The 20,899-nt window shown below is 41.0% G+C and overlaps 1 protein-coding gene across 1 annotated transcript in view; it reads right to left on the minus strand.

Moving 5' to 3' along the window:
- The window catches only part of LOC132183199 (UDP-Glycosyltransferase superfamily protein), a 43,427-nt gene that overhangs the window by 18,892 nt on the left and 3,636 nt on the right, over nt 1–20,899 (minus strand). Inside the window, 5 exon segments of the mRNA XM_088513388.1 lie at nt 289–499; nt 12,231–12,265; nt 18,927–18,982; nt 19,258–19,359; nt 19,548–19,629. Coding sequence (XP_088369514.1) covers nt 289–499; nt 12,231–12,265; nt 18,927–18,982; nt 19,258–19,359; nt 19,548–19,629 — 486 coding nt within the window.

Consider the following 20,899-nt stretch of genomic DNA (forward strand, 5'->3'; position numbering starts at 1 on the left):
AGGATGTTGAGATTTCGACAGTAGAGTTGCAAAAGTCTATGCTTAACTTGTTACATATGTGGATGGCGGCTCATCATAGATGAGATGTTCCTACTTTAGCAGATTTCATGATTTTATTTTCTTCATCTTCCTATGAAGGGTTAATCTTTGTATACTCCATGTGTACTAAAATTACGCCCCTCTACGCTTTATTAATAATATGAAATTAATTATCAAAAAAAATTTGGTAAATAAACTTTTTGTTGGCAGTAACAAGAAGTCGAGAACAAAATTAAATAAGGAACTTGCCTTCCGACAGAACTCAACCCAACAAAAATAGGCGGCCTTGACACAGTCTTCAGAAAAGTTTGTAACTCCAGATGAGCCGAACATAGTTCTTTTCTAGGCAGATGTCCTGAAGAAACAAGTGCTGAAATTTCACCGCACTTCTTACATGAAAACTGCCATTCCAAAGGCAGAAACCAAAAGCCGCAAACACAGACACTCGATGGCCAATAATCTGTTAATGTAGTGAAGTAAAGATGGTGATGATATTGAAGGAACAAAAGTTGAAAATAATAGAATTTTTCAACATGGGGCACATAAACTTCTGCTTTAAAAAGAAAAGGGGCAATCTCATAGCCATAAAGCAAATAACTTCATCCAATTCGATTTTTGGTTGGGGGCCAAATTTATCCCCAGCCCAGACTCAGTTCAATAAATCATCTACCAACAAAAACTTCCCACAAATGACTATTCATGGAAGAGTTAATATCATTCAATGCTATGCATAAAATTCAACCAAGAACCATCTGATACCATTTGACTATGAAAATCTAGTATTATCTTTAGTCATAGGAAACCTCTTTGGTACCAAGGCAGCATTTGAGCTTGACAGGCTGGAAACCAGTATCCATTAGTAGTGGATAATGGATTATGATAGAACTGAAATGACTTTAGGAAGCAATAGTATAGGGGAACAGACAATAAACAATTGTATAATTTGACACCAGGTGTAGAATGTCCTTTCAGGCTATTCAACCTTCTGTTGGTGAATGCCGTCCCTGGCTCCCAGCAAGGTCAGTACAACTGTGAAATTCTTTCTTGTAACCATTGATTAAATCTTTCTATAAATGAGTATCACTGAATCAAAAAGTAGAAGTTTTCTTTGTTTAATATTAATGTGCACTCTACTTTCCTTGTATTGCTATTTTACCTATCAATCAGAGTACTTTTCTTCAAGATTTGTAATTAATAATTGAGCTTTTGCTTAACTCTAGGCCAAGCAAAAAGCAATTTCAGTCCATGGCATCCAACAACAACATATATGTTGTGGGAGGCTGTAAATTTCGGGGGAAAATATTTTAATAACCTTTTGTCTAAGGTTCAAGGATTTCCCTGTTTACAACATGATCCTTGGGGTTTATCTATTATCCATAAGTGCTTTCATATGATATAACGTGAATGGATTATATCGATTTTGCCAATATTTGAGACAAGTTTACCTATAGCTGGTAAGGAACAAAGAATGGGGTACCTGGGATTTTTCTATGTGGAAAAGAAGTCATTTGAGTTCAGGTTAGATGTTCACGGGGGTGTTCGATTGGTGGAAAGAAGAAAAGGTGTTTCTCAGTTAGTGATTATGGCATGGCCGACAGTGTTCTGGTTTTTATTATCATGGGATAACCTGACTCAAAGCGATAAGATATGTGAGAACTGGCAGACTTTCCGGTTCGGTAACACTGTTTACATGATACAGAGGAAAAGCAATAGCTATGAGAATTTCATGGAGTTCTCAGAACAACGAGAGGTGGAAGGAGAAGTTTTGTTATCATACCGTAGGGAGACGAAGGAAAGGGCTAGAAGGAGTGTCGCGTGCAAATACTGGGGCTGAAACAGTATTATGAAAAGCAATGATCAGGTGGGCCGTTAACGGGAACGCAACCGGGTAAGGTAACTGTAGAGTCACTTGCGGGGAAGGTACCAGAGGGGTTGAAGGGATTCCATGAGAAGGGGTCTTACGCGGAGGTGGCAGTGGGTAAGAGGCAGGAGAACGTGCGGAGGAATCCGGCACAAGCTATCAAGCAATCTCAAAATATCTTGGCCGGAGATCAAAGCGCGGGCGACCAGGGTGCAGGGAAGGAAGGAGTGGAAGGCACACTGCCAGGAACTGAACTCGTGGATCACGCTGGAAATAATGGGGAGTTATTCTCGCAGCTCCTTATGAAAGGTAACATTTTGGCAATTCGTAATATGCTGCGTGCGTTTAAGGAGACAAACAGTTGTTTGGAGAAGCTTGAAGTGGGTCAGATGTCTTCTAAGGCTGGCCAGAATATGGGACAAGAGAGTAATATTATGACAGACACTTGGGCAAAGTCATGGGCTCACGCTGGGCAGTCTTTTTGTAAGCAGCCCAAACCGCCTATTAAGCAGACTTACATTCGAAGGAGGCTACTCAAGATGCAGCCTCGTTGGTGTGTAAAAAACACGGGGCCGGATTCATCCCGACACAAGGTAGACGCGTCAACAACTGTTGCTCCAGCCAATGTGCAGGAGATATCGCCGATAAGCTGCCCAGTCAACCCAGAACATCCAGCTAAGGCCGATAATGCCAATGGGCAGCCTCGGATGCACAGCGAGGGGGAGCAGCTGCGGGCCGGAAGGTTGAAGACAATGCTGATAGGTTCCCCAGTCATCCTAGAGGGTACAGACAAAGCCAATCAGGCTATTGGGCAGGAGTGGGAGCCCAGTGAGGGAGATCTGTCGAGTGTTGAGGTAGTTGCTGGTAGCTCAGAGGTGGAGGAGACACCAGTTTTGGGCGGAACAGTACCAGCGTTAGCCGATGAGCAGGTTGAGAAATTTAACGTGAGGGTGGCTGCACAGGGGAGCAATGTCCTGAACAGGGCAGTAACAGCAGTTGGGGCGGAGGAGGGTGTTTCCGTGATGCAGACTGGGAGTGTGGGTAAAAAGGAGAAGCTTATAGGGGTAGCTCTGGACTATCCAAGGTGTTGGTGGACACCGATAGACAGCGAGCCGATTGTGTTATATCGGTTAGAGATTTTTGCCCAAGGGGAAAACGACAAACAAGTTGCAATGGATTCTAATAGGGGGAGTTTCTGTGTGGAAGGTCAGCAATTTGATGTGGTGAGTGACCCCAGTCCATCTTCAGTCACTGTAGACCAACAATTTAATGGCATGGAACTGACTTGAGCAAGGAAGAAGCGATGGAGGTTAAACCGCTGGAAGTGCAAATGGGGGACAGGTTGGAGGGTGAGGATTTGAATAAGACAGAGACATGCGAATGGGTTGGGCAGAGAATCAAAGGTTTTCGCCATGTAGTGGGTTTGTCACTTGACGGGCATGAGGAACAGATGATGGCTTTGTTTGCTCTCCCATGCAATTAGGTGGTTTGGGAATTTGGAAATTGCGTAGTTTTAATCAAACTTTATTGGGTAAATGGCTATGGCAATTTGCTGCAGAAAGCAAAGCGTATTGGAGGCTGGTTGTAGAAGTCAAGTATGGTGCATGAATGGCGGTTGGTGTACTAAGGTGGTGGAGGCCCTTTTGGAGTGGGTGTGTGGAAACATATTAGAAGAGGGTGGGAAGTTTTCTCGAGATTTATTAGGTTTGGAGTAAGGGATGATTCTCAAATTAGATTATGGCATGATATTTGGTGCAGGGATCTCTCTTTGAAGAAAGTATTATGTGAGTTATTTCGTATTGCAAGTAATAAGGAGGCATGGGTTAGAGATAATATGCAGTGGTCTAATGGTGCTATACAATGGAATGTTCCTTTCTTACTAGTGGTCCAGGATTGGGAGGTAGAGGAGGTGATAGCTTTTTTTGGGAAGCTATATGCTTTCCAAACGGGGGGCGGATTGTATGTGGTGGACTCCTTCAAAACAAAAGATTTTTGAGGAGACGTCTTTTTTTTGTGTGCTCTCCTATTCAGGGACGGATGTGGTGGAAGCTTCCTCTTTTTTGTGGAGGAGTATATGGAAAGTTAAAGTTCCAATGCGAGTAAGTTTCATTGTGTGGACAACAACTCACAGTAAGATTCTGACTTTGGATAACTTGCGTAAGAGATAACTCATTGTGATGGATTGGTGTTGTATGAGTAAGAGTGGCGAATCTGTCAATCATCTACTCCTTCATTGTGAAGTAGTACGAGCCTTATGGAGTGTGTTATTTACTCTTTCTTATGTCACATGGGTCATGCAAGGAAGGGTGGCAGATTTATTAGCCTGTTGGAAAGATCAGAGAGGTAACCGTTCAGTCAAGGAGGTATGGAGAATAGCCCCATTGTGTCTAATGAGGACTATTTGGAGAGAGCAGAAAGTAAGATGTTTTGAAGTTCAAGAAACGACACTGGATGAGCTCAAAAAGTTGTTTATAACAACTCTATTCCATTGGGCGGGAGCTTTTAATGTGCCTCAGTTTTCTCCTATGCCTCAATTTGTGGCTTTTTGTTATTCTTTTTGCCTTTAGTAGGGCCTTTCTTTGCATACATCCAATGTACTAGAGTTGCTCCCCTTTGCGCTTTTTAATGAATTACTTATTTATCAAAAAACAAATATATATATATATATATATATATATTCTAATTCTTGTAATTTTGGACGTGGGTGCAGTTGTGGGTCCTATGTCATATTTTTCTGAGGCCTTTAGCGTATTTAGTTTCTATTCATACCTAATTGATGTCCTCATCCTATTAGATGAGGAAAACTAAGTTCTGAACATACTGTAACAAGATGAAAGAAGAGCTGATTAATTAGAACTTTACATATCGTTTGTCAACACTATTCAAAAAATGGCTTTTTGTTCTTGAAAACAGAAAATACTTTCTAACAATCATTATACTTTCCAAAACCCTCAAGGAATACACGACATTACAGGACGTGAGCCTTGCCTTTCCCCGCAACGAGAGGAGGAGATAGCATTGCCATAGTTAATGGAACTCACATTATAGAAGGTTAAAAGAAGATATACTCAATAGTAAAAGAATCATGCTCTCTTCTCTCTCCTCCAACTTTGCCCGAGTACAGGCGCATGAGTGGCGCGTGTTTACTGTTTGGGTGTCTAGCTTGTTAGTTGTTTGGGTAGCATTATGGCTGCTTCGAGAAAGTGGATTGTGGAGTCCAAAACTTTTGAGTTACTGATTAAGAGTGGGGCTTCAAGGGTGAGAATTTTTTAAAGAGGTAATAGGAAACAAAAAACCATCTTCCTGCACAAGGATGAGTTGGTGTGGTTGGCACGCATTATAGAGGACCTGGTGCCAGTGGATTCTTCTGAAGTATTTTAGGACCAATCCAAAGCAAGGTATCCATGGATAATTGCACAAAAATGTGCTAACAGACATGGGCGATTCCTGACAATAGAAGAATATGATGGTAGGCATAGGAGTGGCTCGATCATTATACCAGAAGGACGTTATGGTCAAGGATGGACACGTCTCATATCAAAGGTGCGTCTGGCTAAGTCTTCACTGTGTGAGTCTAGGGAGGTCAGGGAAGTTAATAAGAATTATGACGTAGGGGGGAGAAGAAGCAGCTATGTGGAAGTTTTGGGGTCATCGCTGCAGTCGATAGAGGACTGTTTCAATGATTTCGCTGAGCCAATAGCCAAGGTGCCAAGGTGGTTGAAGGAGGCTTCTGCAGAGAAGGATAAGCAAGTTCAGCTTTCTACTATACAAGAGGAGGGTTTGCACGAGTCCTTAATCCCGGTGAGGTCAGACAGCGGCGGTATGGAGGGCCCGAAGAAGAACCAATCCTTTGGTGGGGAGGGAACGTGCAACCCAAAGGTAGGGGAGCCACTGGGTGTTCACTGCGAAGCTCCGGCGAGCAGGTTTCCGCCTCCGGCGAGCAGGTCAATCACCACGACGAGGCTGACAGCTTCGGAATGTGGTGCTGATCACGTGAAGGGATGGGAGGGGGTAGGTAGCCACGACGTGCAGTCCTGGTTTCGTGTAAAAGTGACGTGGGGCTTGACATAATTGAAAGTGCTATAAGATTTGTGGAGGGCCTGAGTGTTCTTCCTAGGTCTGGTGGGTCTTGCGATTATGGGCTAGCTGGAGGGGACAAACATAAGAAAGGAGCAGCCCAGCCCAGCCCAAGAAGGTTACTAGGGGAAGGCCCAAGCATGGTATGAGTCTTCAGCCGATGAAGATGCATTTTAGGAGGAAAGCTGCTCGGCCCGTGGAGAAAGGGGAGGGGGCATTGGACAGAGGACTGAAGCTGGTTGGTGTGCTGGACAGTTCGTCGGGAGGTCCAAACGCTCCGGTGAGCCTCGCCGGTAATGCAGTAAGTCCCGATGCTAGGTCGTTGTACTGCGACAGGGAGGCCCACGCCAGTTTTGTCCTATAGATTGCCTCTACGTCTCCGGCAAAGGTGCCGACAGAGGTAGTTTCGTCCAGTGAGGGGGCGGCGAGGAAGATTCCGGCAAGGGATGGTGTTCTGGGAGATGTTCCGATGGTGGGTTCCATGATCAAGGCTACGGCGACGTTGGAATTAAGCAATCAAGCATCGGGTTCTCCGGTTGGAGAGTCGGACTGCTCGACAAGAGGTCCAAAGACTCCGGTGGGCGTCACCTGTAACTCTGTTAGCCCCGATGTTAGGTTGTTGTTCTGCGACAGGGAGGCCCACGTCGGTGCGGCTTTGCAGATAGCCTCCACATCTCCGGCAGAGGTGCCGACAAAGGAAGTTTTGCCCAATAAGGGGGCGGCGAGGAAGATTCTGGCAAGGGATGGCGTTTTGGGAGATATCTTGACGGTGGGCTCCATGTTCAAGGATACGGTGACGATGGAGTTAAAAGATCAAGTATCGGGTTCTCCGATTAAGACGCAGGGGCTTCTACCCCAGTCTTGCCGACCAAGGTTCACTGAAGGGGGACTCGAGCGTCTCTGGTCCAGGGATTTTGGGTATGCAGCCTGGTAAGGGGGTGTCTCCGGAATTCTCTAGGTCTACTTCCGGTGACGGTGAGGAGGCCGGGAGGGGAGGTTCTCTGGGGAGCAACCCCGGTGAACAACCTCTAGGTGTTTCTGTGTTGGGTATTCTGGGTAAGGAGCCGGGGCGTTGCATATCACAACTTGATAACTTGGGTGGAGTTTCTATAGCAGTGGAGGGCTCTATTTCCCATGAATCTTTTGTCCCAGATTCTGTACAGGAGGTGCAGTTGGAGGTGCAGGAGAGGAATTTTATCATTAAGGCATGCAAGGAAGTTGGCCTATCTTGTGATGGAGAGGAAGGAAAGCTTGAAGAGACCATTGGGGTGCTTATGGCTGACAACGAAGGCAAAGAAGTGGAGAGGGAAGTGTGCACTCCTGCAGTCAAAAAAGGTAAGAGGGAGCTAATTAACTTGCAGTCCTCTGTCAATTTTTTGGAGCATTCGTCAAGGGACAAGAATAAGGGGAGGGCCAGTCAAGTTAAATCATGAAGCTTAAAATTTTGTCATGGAATGTGAGACGTTTGAACGAGAAGGATAAAAGGTTGAGGGTTAGGAATTTGCTTAGAAGTTGGAAGGCAGATGTTGTTTGTTTCCAAGAGACGAAGATGGACTTTATTTCGTATAACTTAGTGAGAAGCTTATGGGGTTGTCCGTACGTGGAGTGGTGCTTTGTTCCTTCTATTGGGGCTTCAAGGGGTATTTTGCTCATCTGGGACAAGAGGGCTATTGAGAAGGTAGATGTAGTGTTGGGATGTTATGTGGTGGCTTGCTCCTTTAAGAATGTTGAGGATGGCTTTGAGTGGGCGTTTGCGGGGGTGTATGGTCCTAACAGAGTAAATGCTAGGCATTTTCTTTGGGAGGAGCTGGCAGGGGTCATGAGCTGCTGAGACGTGCCATGGTGTATCGGTGGGGATTTCAATGTCACCCTTTATCCTAGTGAAAGGTCGAGGGGAGCTCATTCACGGTCGGCAATGAAGGATTTTGGTGAGTTCATATCGGAACAAGGCCTCATGGACCTTCCCTTAGTGGGGAGGATTTCTACTTGGTCAAATAACAATTCTTGGTCTAGGCTTGACCGTTTTCTTGTCTCCCCGTATTGGGAAGCCCGCCACCCGGACTTGCGTCAGAAGAGGATGCTTCGGGTATGCTCCGATCATGCCCTTATTATTTTGGATTGTAATTTTCATCGGGGAGGCAAAAGGCCTTTAAAATTTGAGAATTTGTGGCTCAAAGTGGAGGGTTTTGTGGACAAAGTGCGCAGCTGGTGGGACTAGTATTATTTTCAAGGCACTCTGAGTTTCATTCTTTCCAAAAAGATGCAAGCTCTAAAGTGGGATATTAGGAGATGGAATGCTCAAGATTTTGGCAACATGGGGGTTTGTATTAAGGCTCGTATGGAAGATCTTAAAGATCTGGATAGGGTGGAGGAAGAGAGAGGTTTATCCACGGAAGAGATTGAGAAGAAAAGGGTGCTCGCAAGGGAGTTAGAAATTTCCCTCCTTCAAGAAGAAATCAGTTGGAGGCAAAAATCTAGAATCCGTTGACTGAAAGAGGGCGACAAGTGTACTAAATTCTTCCATCGGATTGCTAACGCCAACCGAAGACAGAATTACATTGAATCTCTGAACATTCATGGCACTACTACCTCTGATCAAGAGGCGAGTAGTAATCATATTACTCGCTTTTATGAGATGCTCTTCACAGAGACTCTCAGTTTGAGACCGAGGTTGGATAATCTTCATTTCGATATGTTGGAGGAGGGAGAGTCTTCTAGTCTGGAAGTTCCTTTTGAGGAAAGGGAGGTGTGGGAGGTGGTCAAAAAAATTGATAGCGATAAAGCTCCAGGCCCGGATGGTTTTTCTATGGCTTTCTTTCAAGATTGCTGGGAGGTGATCAAAAAGGATGTCATGGCTGTTTTTGTGGAGTTCTATGATCGAGGTAAATTCAAAAAAAGTCTCAATGCTACGTTCATTGCTCTTTTTCCGAAGTCGCATGGGGCATCCGATCTGAAGGACTTCCGTCCTATTAGCCTTGTGGGGGGGATTTATAAGATTATTGCGAAGGTTTTAGCCAATAGAATGAGGGGAGTCATGAACCGGGTCATCTCCAACCCACAGAACACTTTCGTCAAAGGTAGACATATTTTGGATTCGGTGTTTATTGCCAATGAATGCCTGGACAGCCGTCTCAGATCTGGGGATCCCAGTCTCTTGTATAAGTCGGATATGGAGAAGGCTTATGACCACATGAACTGGAAGTTTTTACTCTATTTATTAAAAAGGTGCGGCTTCGGTGAGAAATGGTGCTCTTGGATTGAACATTGTATCTCGTCGATGCGGTTCTCAGTGTTGATCAATGGTTCGCCTTTCGGTTTCTTTGTGAGTTCGCGTGGAGTTAGACAAGGTGACCCTCTTTCGCCTTTTTTGTTTATTATGGTCATGGAGGCCTTCAGCAGGATGATTAATGCCTCTATTAGTAGGGGTTTCATCAACGGGTTCTATGTGGGTGCCAGGGAGCATGAGCGGGTTTCTGTTTCCCATCTTCTCTTTGCTGATGATACGCTGGTGTTTTGTGGGGCAGCTTCTGAACATGTTAGATTTATTAAAGCCCTCATTATTGGCTTCGAGGCAGTTTCAGGGTTAAAAGTTAATCGGGCCAAGTCTGTTTTGGTCCCAGTCGGAGATTCGGTAGAGACGGATGAGTTGGCTAGCGTTATGGGTTGTGGTACTAGTTCTTTACCCTTGAAGTACCTAGGTCTTCCGCTAGGGGCTTCCTTCAAGTAGTTGGCTATTTGGGATGACATGTTGGAGAAAATTGCTAGAAGGTTGGCCCCTTGGAAGTGTTCATATTAGTCCAAGGGGGCGAGGCTCACTCTCATCAAGAGCACCTTATCCAATCTCCCCACCTATCTTTTGTCTCTTTTCCCCATCCCTATTTCTGTGGCAAATCGCATTGAGAAGATTCAACGGGATTTTTTATGGGGAGGGTTCAAGGACGAGCCTAAGTTCCATTTGGTCAGTTGGCACGAGGTTTGTTCTCCGATTGCTGAGGGAGGTCTAGGGATTCAGAGCTTGCGTCTTTTTAATCAAGCTCTCTTGGGGAAATGGTTATGGAGATTTGCAAATGAGGAAGAAGCTTGGTAAAGAAGTATCTTGGTGGCAAAGTATGGGGTGGATTGGGGTGGTTGGCGTTCAAATGTTCCTCGTGGAACGCATGGGGTGGGGTTATGGAAACACATTTGTGGGGGTTGGAGGTCGTTTCGGTGCCACTTCAGATTAGTTCCTGGTTTGGGGGGAAAGGTCAAATTTTGGGAGAATTGTTGGTGTGGCGAGACGTCTCTCAAGGATGCCTTTCCGGGTCTTTTTAATATTGCTTGCAACAAGGATGCTTTCATTGCGGATATCCAGGAGTGTGTCAATGGGATGGTTCACTGGAATGTTACTTTTACTCGTAGTATTCATGATTGGGAGGAGATGGCCTTAGCCTCTTTCTTCTCGCTCTTGTATTCATCTTCGATTCGGGGGGAAGGGGAGGACTGGATGTGGTGGATCCCTTCAAGTAAAGGGAAGTTCGAGGTTCGTTCCTTCTATAGGATGCTTGCTTTTAAGGAGCCTAACCACTTCCCGTGGAGAAGCATTTGGCGCACTAAGGCTCCTTTGAGAGCGGCGTTTTTCGCATGGTCGGCCGCCCTTGGGAAATCTCTCACGTTGGATAATGTTCGGAAGAGAGGTATTGTTGTGATTAATCGATGTTGTATGTGTGAGGTAGATGGGGAGTCCGTGGATCATCTCTTTCTTCATTGTGAGGTCGTGCGCAAGTTGTGGAATGTTATCTTCTCTCGCTTTAACATGAGTTAGGTTATGCCTAGAAGCGTCAAGGAGATGTTTGCTAGTTGGTGGGCAGGCGGTAGAACTAGTAGTGTCGTGGTATGGAAGATGGCTCCCCTTTGTCTTCTATGGTGTCTTTGGAAGGAAAGGAATGCGAGATGCTTCGAGGATTTGTCGAGGAACCTTGAGGACCTTATTCACTTCTTTTTGTACACTTTATTCACATGGACTGCAAGCTGGCTTACTCCTTTAGTGATCAATTTTCCTAATTTTCTCTTTATGTTCTCTTCTTCTTTCTCCCCTACTTAGTCGCTCTATTGTATACTCCCTGTGTACTTGGGTTGCGCCCCTCTGCACTCTTTAATGCATTATTACTTATCAAAAAAAAAAAAATCATTATACAGACAAGTTTTCAAAAGCGGTCCCCACAAAAAAATAGTTTTCTTAAAGTGTTTTTCAAAAATAGTTTCAAAAGACAACAAAAAGATTTTGTTGATAATTTTCACGAAACCATATTTGGTAACTGGTCTAAAAACTAGTATAAAAATAGAAAAATAAGAACCAGTGTCACATATGTGACTAGCAGCACTTGCGTGGCCATTGGAACAGTCTGGCAATGCCCACAGCTTGTCACCAGTTGTGGCGGCACTGCGCGGCCACTAAATTGTCTGCCAACCACTACAATGTTGCTGGACCTGTCTAGTGGCCACCAAAGGACACCACCATGTGGTCGCTAGCTTCCAACAGGGCTAAATTTTTTTTCTTTTATTATTTGTTTATTTTTCAAAAACACTTTTCAAAATAGTTATTCAAACGAATTTTAGAAGTACCCCCTACATGCAACACTTTTTCATATGTGACCCCTGTATTTTAGAAAACAATTCTCAAAACATTTCAAAATAGAAAACACTTTTCAAAAACTTCCCTAAACAGGCTCTTAATAATTTGGTCATGATTCTCTCTGCCTCTCTCCCTTCCTGCTTCTTTTCTCTTTCTTTATTACTGTTCAGATCATACTTCGCCACCCCCTTGACAGCAATCAGATTTGAAACTTCCTTCCTAACCTTTCCCATACCTGTCAAAAGCCTAAACCCCCACAGAACAAGTATCGATAGAGTAGTCATTGAAATCACTCTTTAGAACCCCTGTTAAACCCTATTTTGTATGCTGCCCTGTAATTACAACAAACACAATTTCCAGATCCCATGACATGAGCAATTGTAACCAAGTTTCTAAATTTCTCCTATGTCAGCCAGTCAATAGACACCTAAATTATATTCTGTCAATAGAACTAAATCAAAAACGCCAAAATTCTCTCCTCACTTTTAACAATTTCCCATGATTTTAATTATTTAGTAAGAACACGGGACTCATACCTTAGACTTTCACCAGCCTTTCGCACGTTGCAAACAAGGAAAAAGAAGTGACTGTACAAAGTTCAAGAAAGAAAATTTTGAAAATATGTGAAGAAGGTAAGCATACCAGGGCATTCAACAACTTCTTTGCTAAATCCGTACCTGTTATACGAAATTAGTGAAAAAACAGAAATCAGTACTAGTATGTTTTTTTTTCTTTTTTGATAGGTGATCAGTACTAGTATGTTTTTTAGTCAAAGAAGCAAATTCACTTGATGATGACGAAAATTTGTAAACGACGTGCCATTCTAACCAACTCATCAAAAAAGAGTAAACTAAGCATCATCACAAGAATATTCTTACTTGTTTAATAGCACTTTCCATTGGCTTATGAAAAAAAACTAAAATTAGTCTCGTCTCTTGCAATGATGCACAATTTTTTTTTGACAAGTAATCCATGTCATTAAAAAGCGTAGAGGGCCAAACCCTACTACACAGGATGTATACAACAGATAACCCCTATTAATGGTTAAAAAAACACAAATCCACAAATTCAGAAAATGTAGAAAAAAACGAGATATTATATGCCCCTATCCATATATAAAGTGAATTGACCAAGATGTTCTCGAGCTCTTCCATCAACTTTTCACAACCTTCAAAACACCTTGCATTCCGCTCTCTTCATATAATCCACATTAAGCCCTGTTAAAGTTTGTATGAACGGTTTAGACACAAAAGGCCGAGGATATTATATTATTCAACTTATGTTAACCTAATACAAGCATCCTATTAAATAGGATTAGGAAAATATCATAAAGACTAAACTACCCCCAAAACCCTAATGACTCAAACCCTAACTCTTCTAACACTGCCCCTCAAGTTAGAGCATATACATCATATGAATCCAGCTTGAAAGATGCAAGCAAACGAAAAACAACTGAAAAACATACTCTAACACTCCCCCTCAAGCTGGAACAGCTTGGAGCACACAACACAAAGACTCATACAAATAACAAGATAATTTAATAAAACTTCAAGGCCAGTCGAAAACTCATCGGAAACTTGAACAACCAAGATTTGATCGGATCTCGCCACAAAACACCAAGGCCGGTCAAATACATCGATCACCAACAACCAAGATTTGATCGGATCTCGCCGCAAAACACCAAGGCCGGTCGAATACAACGATCACTAACAACATAAGTGATCGGGTCTCGCCGCAAAACACCAAGGCCGGTTGGATACATCGATCACTAACAACAACAATCACTTTTCACGTGATCAACCAACGAGTTTCGCCGCAAAACAACTACTAGAAAAAAAAAAAAAAAAAAAAAAAAAAAAAAAATCGCCGGATCTTCGCTGGAACTTAGCCGGAGCTTCAAAACTGGCAGGAGACAAGCAGAACATGCCGGCAGGACCTAAAACAGAACCAAAAAAAAAACACTGAAAACAAAACAGAAACAATCAATGGAGGCTCGCCGGACCTTCACTGAACCTTCGCCGAAACTTGCCGGAGAAGACAGATCACTCCGGCCACTTACAAAAACAGAAACTACAAAAGCAAACGGTGACCACAACTCAATGTTTTAACAACACAAACATCAAATGGCCGGATTTTTTTTTTTTCCCCGATGTCCGCTGTAACTTCGCCGGCCATCACAGAACACTCTAGCCACCACAAAACATGCCGGCCATCACACCCAGCAACAAGAACACGCACCCCAGCGGTAATGACAGTGCTGGTTTTTTTTTTTTTTTTGCTCTTCACCAGAGGAGTTCCTCCGGTCACTGTAAAACCAAAAAAAAAAAAAAAAAAAATGCTCTACCAAGGCACTGCCCGTGTGGGCATTATGCCCACATGGGCGGTGCTGGCACTAGAAAAACACTCAACAAAACAACACAAATATAGCGGAAAAACACTACTACAAACAACTAAGGCTCTGATACCATGTTATAATTTGTATGAACGGTTTAGACACAAAAGGCGGAGGATACTATATCATTCAAATTATGTTAACCTAATACAAGCATCAACTTATTGTCCCCAAGAAGTAGCTCAATCGGCTGAGACCACACCTAATGAAGCGAAGGTTACTAGTTCAAATCCCTCCCCCCTCTTGTGCGGACATGTCAAAAAAAAAAATACAAGCATCCTATTATATAGGATTAGGGAAATACTATAAAGATTAAACTACCCCCAAAACCCTAATGACTCAAACCCTAACTCTTCTAACAAGCACAGGGGGGGGCATCCTTCATGTGGCTAAAACTGAACGATTTCCCAACTAACCTCATCAACAATTTAACAGCTCTATCACCCATCTAAGCATGACCCATTCCACTCCAAAAAGGCTAAAAATCTCATTTTATAATTCTCTTGCCACTTCACAATGGAGAAGAAGATGATCTATGGATTCCCCGTTCCTTTTATACATGCAACACCAATCCACCACTATTACTTTTTTCTTGACGTAAATCAGGTCGATTCTTTTTTGAATCTATATGCACTCAGGTTATCCAAACTCAAAATCTTTCCAAGAGTCGACGTCCACACAAAGAAACTCACTCTCAATGGAATATTGACTCTCCAAATACTCTTCCAAGAGCCACCCCCCCAAACAAGATAACTCATGAAAAAACGACCTTACTCAAACTTCCTCCTCTTTAAAGGGATCTACCAAATACGATCCTCACCACCATGTCTCAATCTGAGGGAATACAGCAAATAAAAAAATGCAATCACCAAATCAACCTTCAAACCTTGTACAAGTCTTATAAAAGATAAATTCCACTGAATACTGCCATTAGAAAACTGCATATTATCTGCAACCCACGTCTCCTTACAACAAAAGATAATAAACAACTCCGGAAAAATTCCTTTAGTGGTTGATCCCCACACCATAAATCATGCCAGAACCTAATCTTAGTTCCATCTCCCATTTCATATCTGACAAATCTCAAAAAAAACTCACCACCCCCTCCTAATATGTTTCCACACTCCAACTACAAAGAGTCCCTCTACCTGCTTAGAACACCAACCTCCGCTCATACTATCATAGTTTACTTCCACCGCCAGCCTCCACAAAGCCTCCCTCTGTAGCGTAATGCCATAACCACTTACCTTGTAATGCTTGATTAAACTTAATCAAGTTTCTTACCCCAAATCCACCAGTTTGCTTCAGAGCACAAATTTTTGACCAATTAACTAAATGGTACTTAAACTCCTCATTAATACCTCCCCATAAGAAATCTCGTTGAAGTTTCTAAAGCCATCGTATCTATTGAGAGATGTGGCTTTGGGGAGAAATGGAGAGATTGGATAGCTCACTGTATATCTAGGATGCATTTCTCGGTGTTGGTTAATAATTCTCCTTCTGGGTTGCTTTAATAGCTCTCGTGGCCTAAGACAAGTAGACACTTTATCTCCTATGCTATTTGTGGTTGTCATGGAGGCTTCGAGTAAAATGTTATCCTCCTCAGTGGATAGGAGGCTTTTATGAGATTTTCGGTGGGGTCGAGGAATACGGGTGAGCTCCTAGTGTCCCATCTTTTGTTTGCAGACAATAATTTGATCTTTTATGAAGCAAAAATGGACCATTTTCGTCATCTAAGTTGTCTCTTCTTATGTTTTGAAGTTGTCTCAAGATTGAAGATTATCTAAATTAGAGTTAGCCCATGTTGGCATGGTGAATGATATTGGAGGTTTGGCTTGTATTCTTGGATGGTTGTAGGGTGTCATCTTTGCCTATGAAGTATTTGGCTCTTCCTTTGGGAGCTTCATGTAAGGCTAAATAAATACAGGATGGCATTCTTGAAAGATGGAAGGTCCTTCGGTTGGTTGGAAGAGGCTCAACTTATCGAAGGGTGGTGGCTCTAATTAAAATCACTCTCTCCTTTGCCCACTTATTATCTATCTCTTTTTCCCATCCCCATAGGAGTTGCCAAATGGATTGAGAAACTTCAAAAGGATTTTATGTGGGGTGGAGTTGGCAACGAGTTTAAATTCCATCTAGCCAATGTTCTCCAATTTACTATAGTGGATTGGGGTATAGAATTTTTCCATAGAAAGAGAAGCGTTGTAGATATCGGTGGTGGAAACCAAATATGATAGTATGCGGGGAGGATGGTGTTCCAAAGAGGTTGTTGGTCCTTTCAGGGTGGGGTTGTGGAAAAACATTAAGAGGGGTGGGGAGTGTTTTCTAGATTTGCCAGATATGAGAAGGAAGACGGGTCTAAGATAAAGTTTTGGCATGATTTGTGGTGCGGGAATCATCCCTTAAAGACTTCTCTTTGGAATTGTTTAGAATTACCAACTGTAAGGAGGCTCTGGTGGCGGATCATGTACAATTCCTTAACGGCAACCTTAAGTGGAATATTTCTTTTACCAATTCAATGCATGATTGGGAAGTGGACTTGGCCACTTCATTCTTTAATCATTTGTATTTTCTCAAATTGAGACGAGGTTGCAAAGATAAAATGTGTTGGATTCCTTTCAAAAGATGGAAGTTCGAGGTTAGATCTTTCTACCATGTGCTTTGCACTCTTGTTGGCTCCCCATTTCCTTGAAAGAGCATTTGGAGAACTAGGACTCCTTCAAGAGTCGTGTTCTTTGTGTGGACGGCACTAGGAAAAATCTTTAACTTTGAATAACTTGAGAGAGAGAAGCATCATAGTGGTAGACTAGTGATGTGTGTGCAAGAGAGGAGCTAGAAGACTATTGATCACCTTCTCCACTATGATGTGGCTAGAGAATTGAGAGTTTCAATTTTCCATATTTTTGGTGTAAAGTGGGTCATGCCTAAGAGGGTGATGGATTTATCAGTTAGTTGGAGAGGACAATGTGGAAATTGATGTATTTTAGAAGATTGGAAGTTGGCTCCTCTATGCTTAATGCATAACATTTGGAGAGAGCGAAATGCGAGAAGTTTCAAAGACTAAGAGATCAGTGATAGACTTAAAAGCTGTCATCTTAAACTCTCTTTATACTTGAATGGCGATGTACACTAGTCCTCGCTTTTCTAGAATTTCAGAATTCTCTTTTATTCCCTAAATAGGGTTCTCTCAGTTATGCTTCTTGTATACTTAGGTTGCACCCCTCTATGCTTTTAATGAGATTGAATTACTTAGCCACAAAAAAAAAAAAAAAAAAAAAAAAAGTTAAGGGAAAAATATAAAAAAGCCCTCCAAACTACCAACCGTTTGCAATATAGCCCCCCAATGTTCAAAAAGTACTAAGTAGCCCCCAAACTACCAAAATGTATCAAAAATGCCACTTTTTTTTTTATATTCCAATAATACCCCTATTCTTTTTACAAATAAAATAATAAAATAATTGTAAAAAAAAAAAACCAAACAATTTTTTAAAAATAGAAAAAAACCAATGGGCGAATAAATACAAAAAAAAATGTTTTTTGGAATAAATAAATTATTTAGGCCAACTACAGTGACTATTCATGTCATATTAAAGTAAAATCAAAGGTACGATTCTTGAGATATTCCAAAAAAAACAATTTAGTCCCTGGAGTCAAATTCTGTTAAAAATTTGTTTTTATTCGCGCATTGATTTTACTATACGACATGAAGCAATTTGTAATTTAGGCCAATTACAGTAACTAATTATTTATTTATTCCAAAAAACTCTTCTTCTTTTTTTTTTGTATTTATTCACCCATTGGTTTTTTTGTATTTTTCACTAATTTTTTGGTTTTTTTTTACAATTATTTTATTATTTTATTTGTTAAAAGAATAGGGGTATTATAGGAATATAAAAAAATAAGAGCCTTTTTGATACATTTTGGTAGTTTGGAGGGTTACTTTAGTACTTTTTGAACATTAGGGAGCTATATTACAAACAGCTAGTAGTTTAGGGGGCTTTTTTATATTTTTCCCAAAAAGTAATAATCAAAGTCGCTACTCACAATCTCTTAAGATGTATTTATAGCTAGAACATAACACTAGCATTGCCCTAAACATTAAGAAGACTTTGGTGTTTTGTATGTACAAGAGTGGGTAGTCTATCGATCACCTTCTTCTTCATTGTGAAGAAGCAAGAACTTTACAAAGCACGTTATATAATTTGTTTGGTGTTAAATGGATTGTGCCTAGAAGCATGAGAGAGTTGTTGATGAGTTGGGGAGATCAAGTGGGGCGTCGTGATATTTTGGAAGTTTGGAGGTTGGCTCCTGTATGTTTAATGTGGTGTATTTGGATAGAGTAAAATGTACGAAGCTCTGAAGATAGAGAGACTTTGGGGGTGGAGCTAAAAAAGACTATATTCAACTCCCTTTACACATGGATAACAGCTCATAAAAGTTTTCTTTTTTCCAGTTTTTCTAACTTTTTGAACCTTTGTTCTTATTTTACTACTGAATACGGGATTTTCTTGTATACTTCCTATGAACTAGGGTTTCAACCCTCTGAGTTTTACAATGAGATTAAATACTTATCAAAAAAAATTGCCCTACTCAAGTGACTCGCATGACAATCACATGGCCCCTTTAAAAGACTTAAAGTAAATCAAACAAATGGTACATGACTGAAAATAAGAATTAAAACAAGATCAGCCCAATATATATCTTTCATTAATTCACAGACATTGAACTTCCACATTTCAGACTTCCATATGTTATTTCAAACCTACTGGATAGACCAGATGGAATGCACAAGTATCAGGGCTTGAAAAGTTCAAATAATGCTCAAGAAGAAGAAAGCTACAGACACATTTATGTCCCATGGTACATCATAGGATAACCTATAAATATGGCCTTTTTTATCTCAAATATATATGTGTATGTGTGTGTGTGTGAAACTAATTACTCACAATAACAGGGGCGATGGAGGCCTATCATGCCATGTGGGGAGACCTGTTACTGGATCCTGAGTCAAGAAAGGAGCACTGCGATGAGTTTAAGAAAGACAGAAGCCATGTAGCTCTGGACAGTACAATAAGCACACAGCAAGGCACTTCGATTTTATTCTTTTCTTTCCTTTCTCTCTTTTCTCTTTTCTTTTTCTTTTTTTTTTTTTAAATTCACTGCTATATGTTGTTTCATTAATAAACTATCAAGTCGAGGTTTTGTCTTTTGAATAACTGAGTTGCGGCTACATAATGAATCAAAAGCATCAACAAATCTGGTGTAGAAAACACCAACCGTAAAAGGGAAAGTACTCAGATTCATTTCATCACATCTCCATGATCCCCAACTTTCAGTGAAAAGAGGCCACATCCAATGAATCACGTCCTTCCAACAAACCTATGTGCATGGAGGTAGATCAAAATCGATAAAGCTATGGATGAAAAACCTACTTCAATAAAAGGGGAACAGAATCTATTTATTTTTTAATGATGTTTTTCTATCAGCAAAATTGCACTTCACATGACTAGGCAAAAAACCAGTTACAGTGGCATCATTCATGCTTTTCTACTGAGAAGCATGAGTACCTTATCAATGGGAGCTTCCTGGAGATATCTATACAAAAGTGGAAATTCTTTTCTGAACTGGCGCTCAAATGATGAAGGTGCACTACATGGTAAATCAAGAAAAGAACTAATGTAATCATACAGAAAAAGATTTCGCTCCACAATCCTTATTGCTGATTACTGGACAGGTAACACAAAGTTGCGAGAAATGTCTTAGGAAAATTGACTGAAAAAAATACATGGTCTTTCAAGAAGAATGGAAACTATAAAGTCTCAATTGAATATCTAAAAGTTGATAAAGGTGGTTCATATGCATGAAAAAATACATATGAAAGGTCAAAAGGGACATTGAAACCTGTCAGCCAGAGAGAGAGAGTAGCAGACCATTGTAATTGCAATAACATGAGAACATAAGTAAAATTTTTTTTTTACTTATCAAAAAAAATATTTTCTCAAATTTTCACCAAGTTATTTCACTCATCATGGATCCCCAACATGATACCAAAGTATCTAAAAAGTCTTTGTTTTGAGTCTAGGTGATGCTGGCAACGAGAAATCAATTCATTTTTATTTTATTCTATTTTAAGAGTCAAGGGAATTTCTAGAATTTTATATTTATGGGCATGAGCTGTACTTTTGATCCATTAGGTCTTATTTTGGGTTTATTACATTATTAGGTTTTATTTATGGGTTTCGCATATTTGGTTTGGGCTTTAACTAGTATAAGTACATTAGGGTTAGGCATTATATGCCAATATACATAGATGTAGGGTTTTTCTAATAATAGTTGAATAAAGAAGCAACTATGCAATTTCCAATTGACACAACCCTTCTCTGAGGTGTGATGCCAAGGAAACCCAAAGATACTTAAGATAACTAGGAGTGATGCCTATGTTTTTCTTTTTTCTTTTTCTTCTTTCTATTTTCTTTTCAGTTTTTAGCAATTTTATTTTAAATTCCAACCAACATTAATCTGATTTTCTTATATCATTTTCCTAGAATCCAATTCTAAAGAACCCAAACCACCCATACTATCCACAGCCCAGGAACAGCCATCTAAACCCTAACAACGTGTTTGATTGGCTACTTAAACAGCAAAAATGTTGTTTAAACACAAAAGACAATTTTAAGATGTTAGTTATCTAAACAAGTTTTTAGATGTGATCCCCACAGAAAACACTTTTTCAGTGTTTAATTACAAAATACTTTTCGATAAGTAACTAAAAAAAAAAACTTTTTGGAGGGTAAAAAGTTAATGTAAGAAGGATTTGTATAGATTTAAAAAATAATAATAAAATAAAATAAAACAATCACTATAGGGGATATAAACTTTTTCCTAGAATCCAATTCTAAAAACCCAAACCACCCATACT

The sequence above is a fragment of the Corylus avellana genome, chromosome 2 (genome assembly GCF_965113065.1).
Source record: "Corylus avellana chromosome 2, dhCorAvel1.hap1.2, whole genome shotgun sequence".
NCBI lineage: Eukaryota > Viridiplantae > Streptophyta > Magnoliopsida > Fagales > Betulaceae > Corylus > Corylus avellana.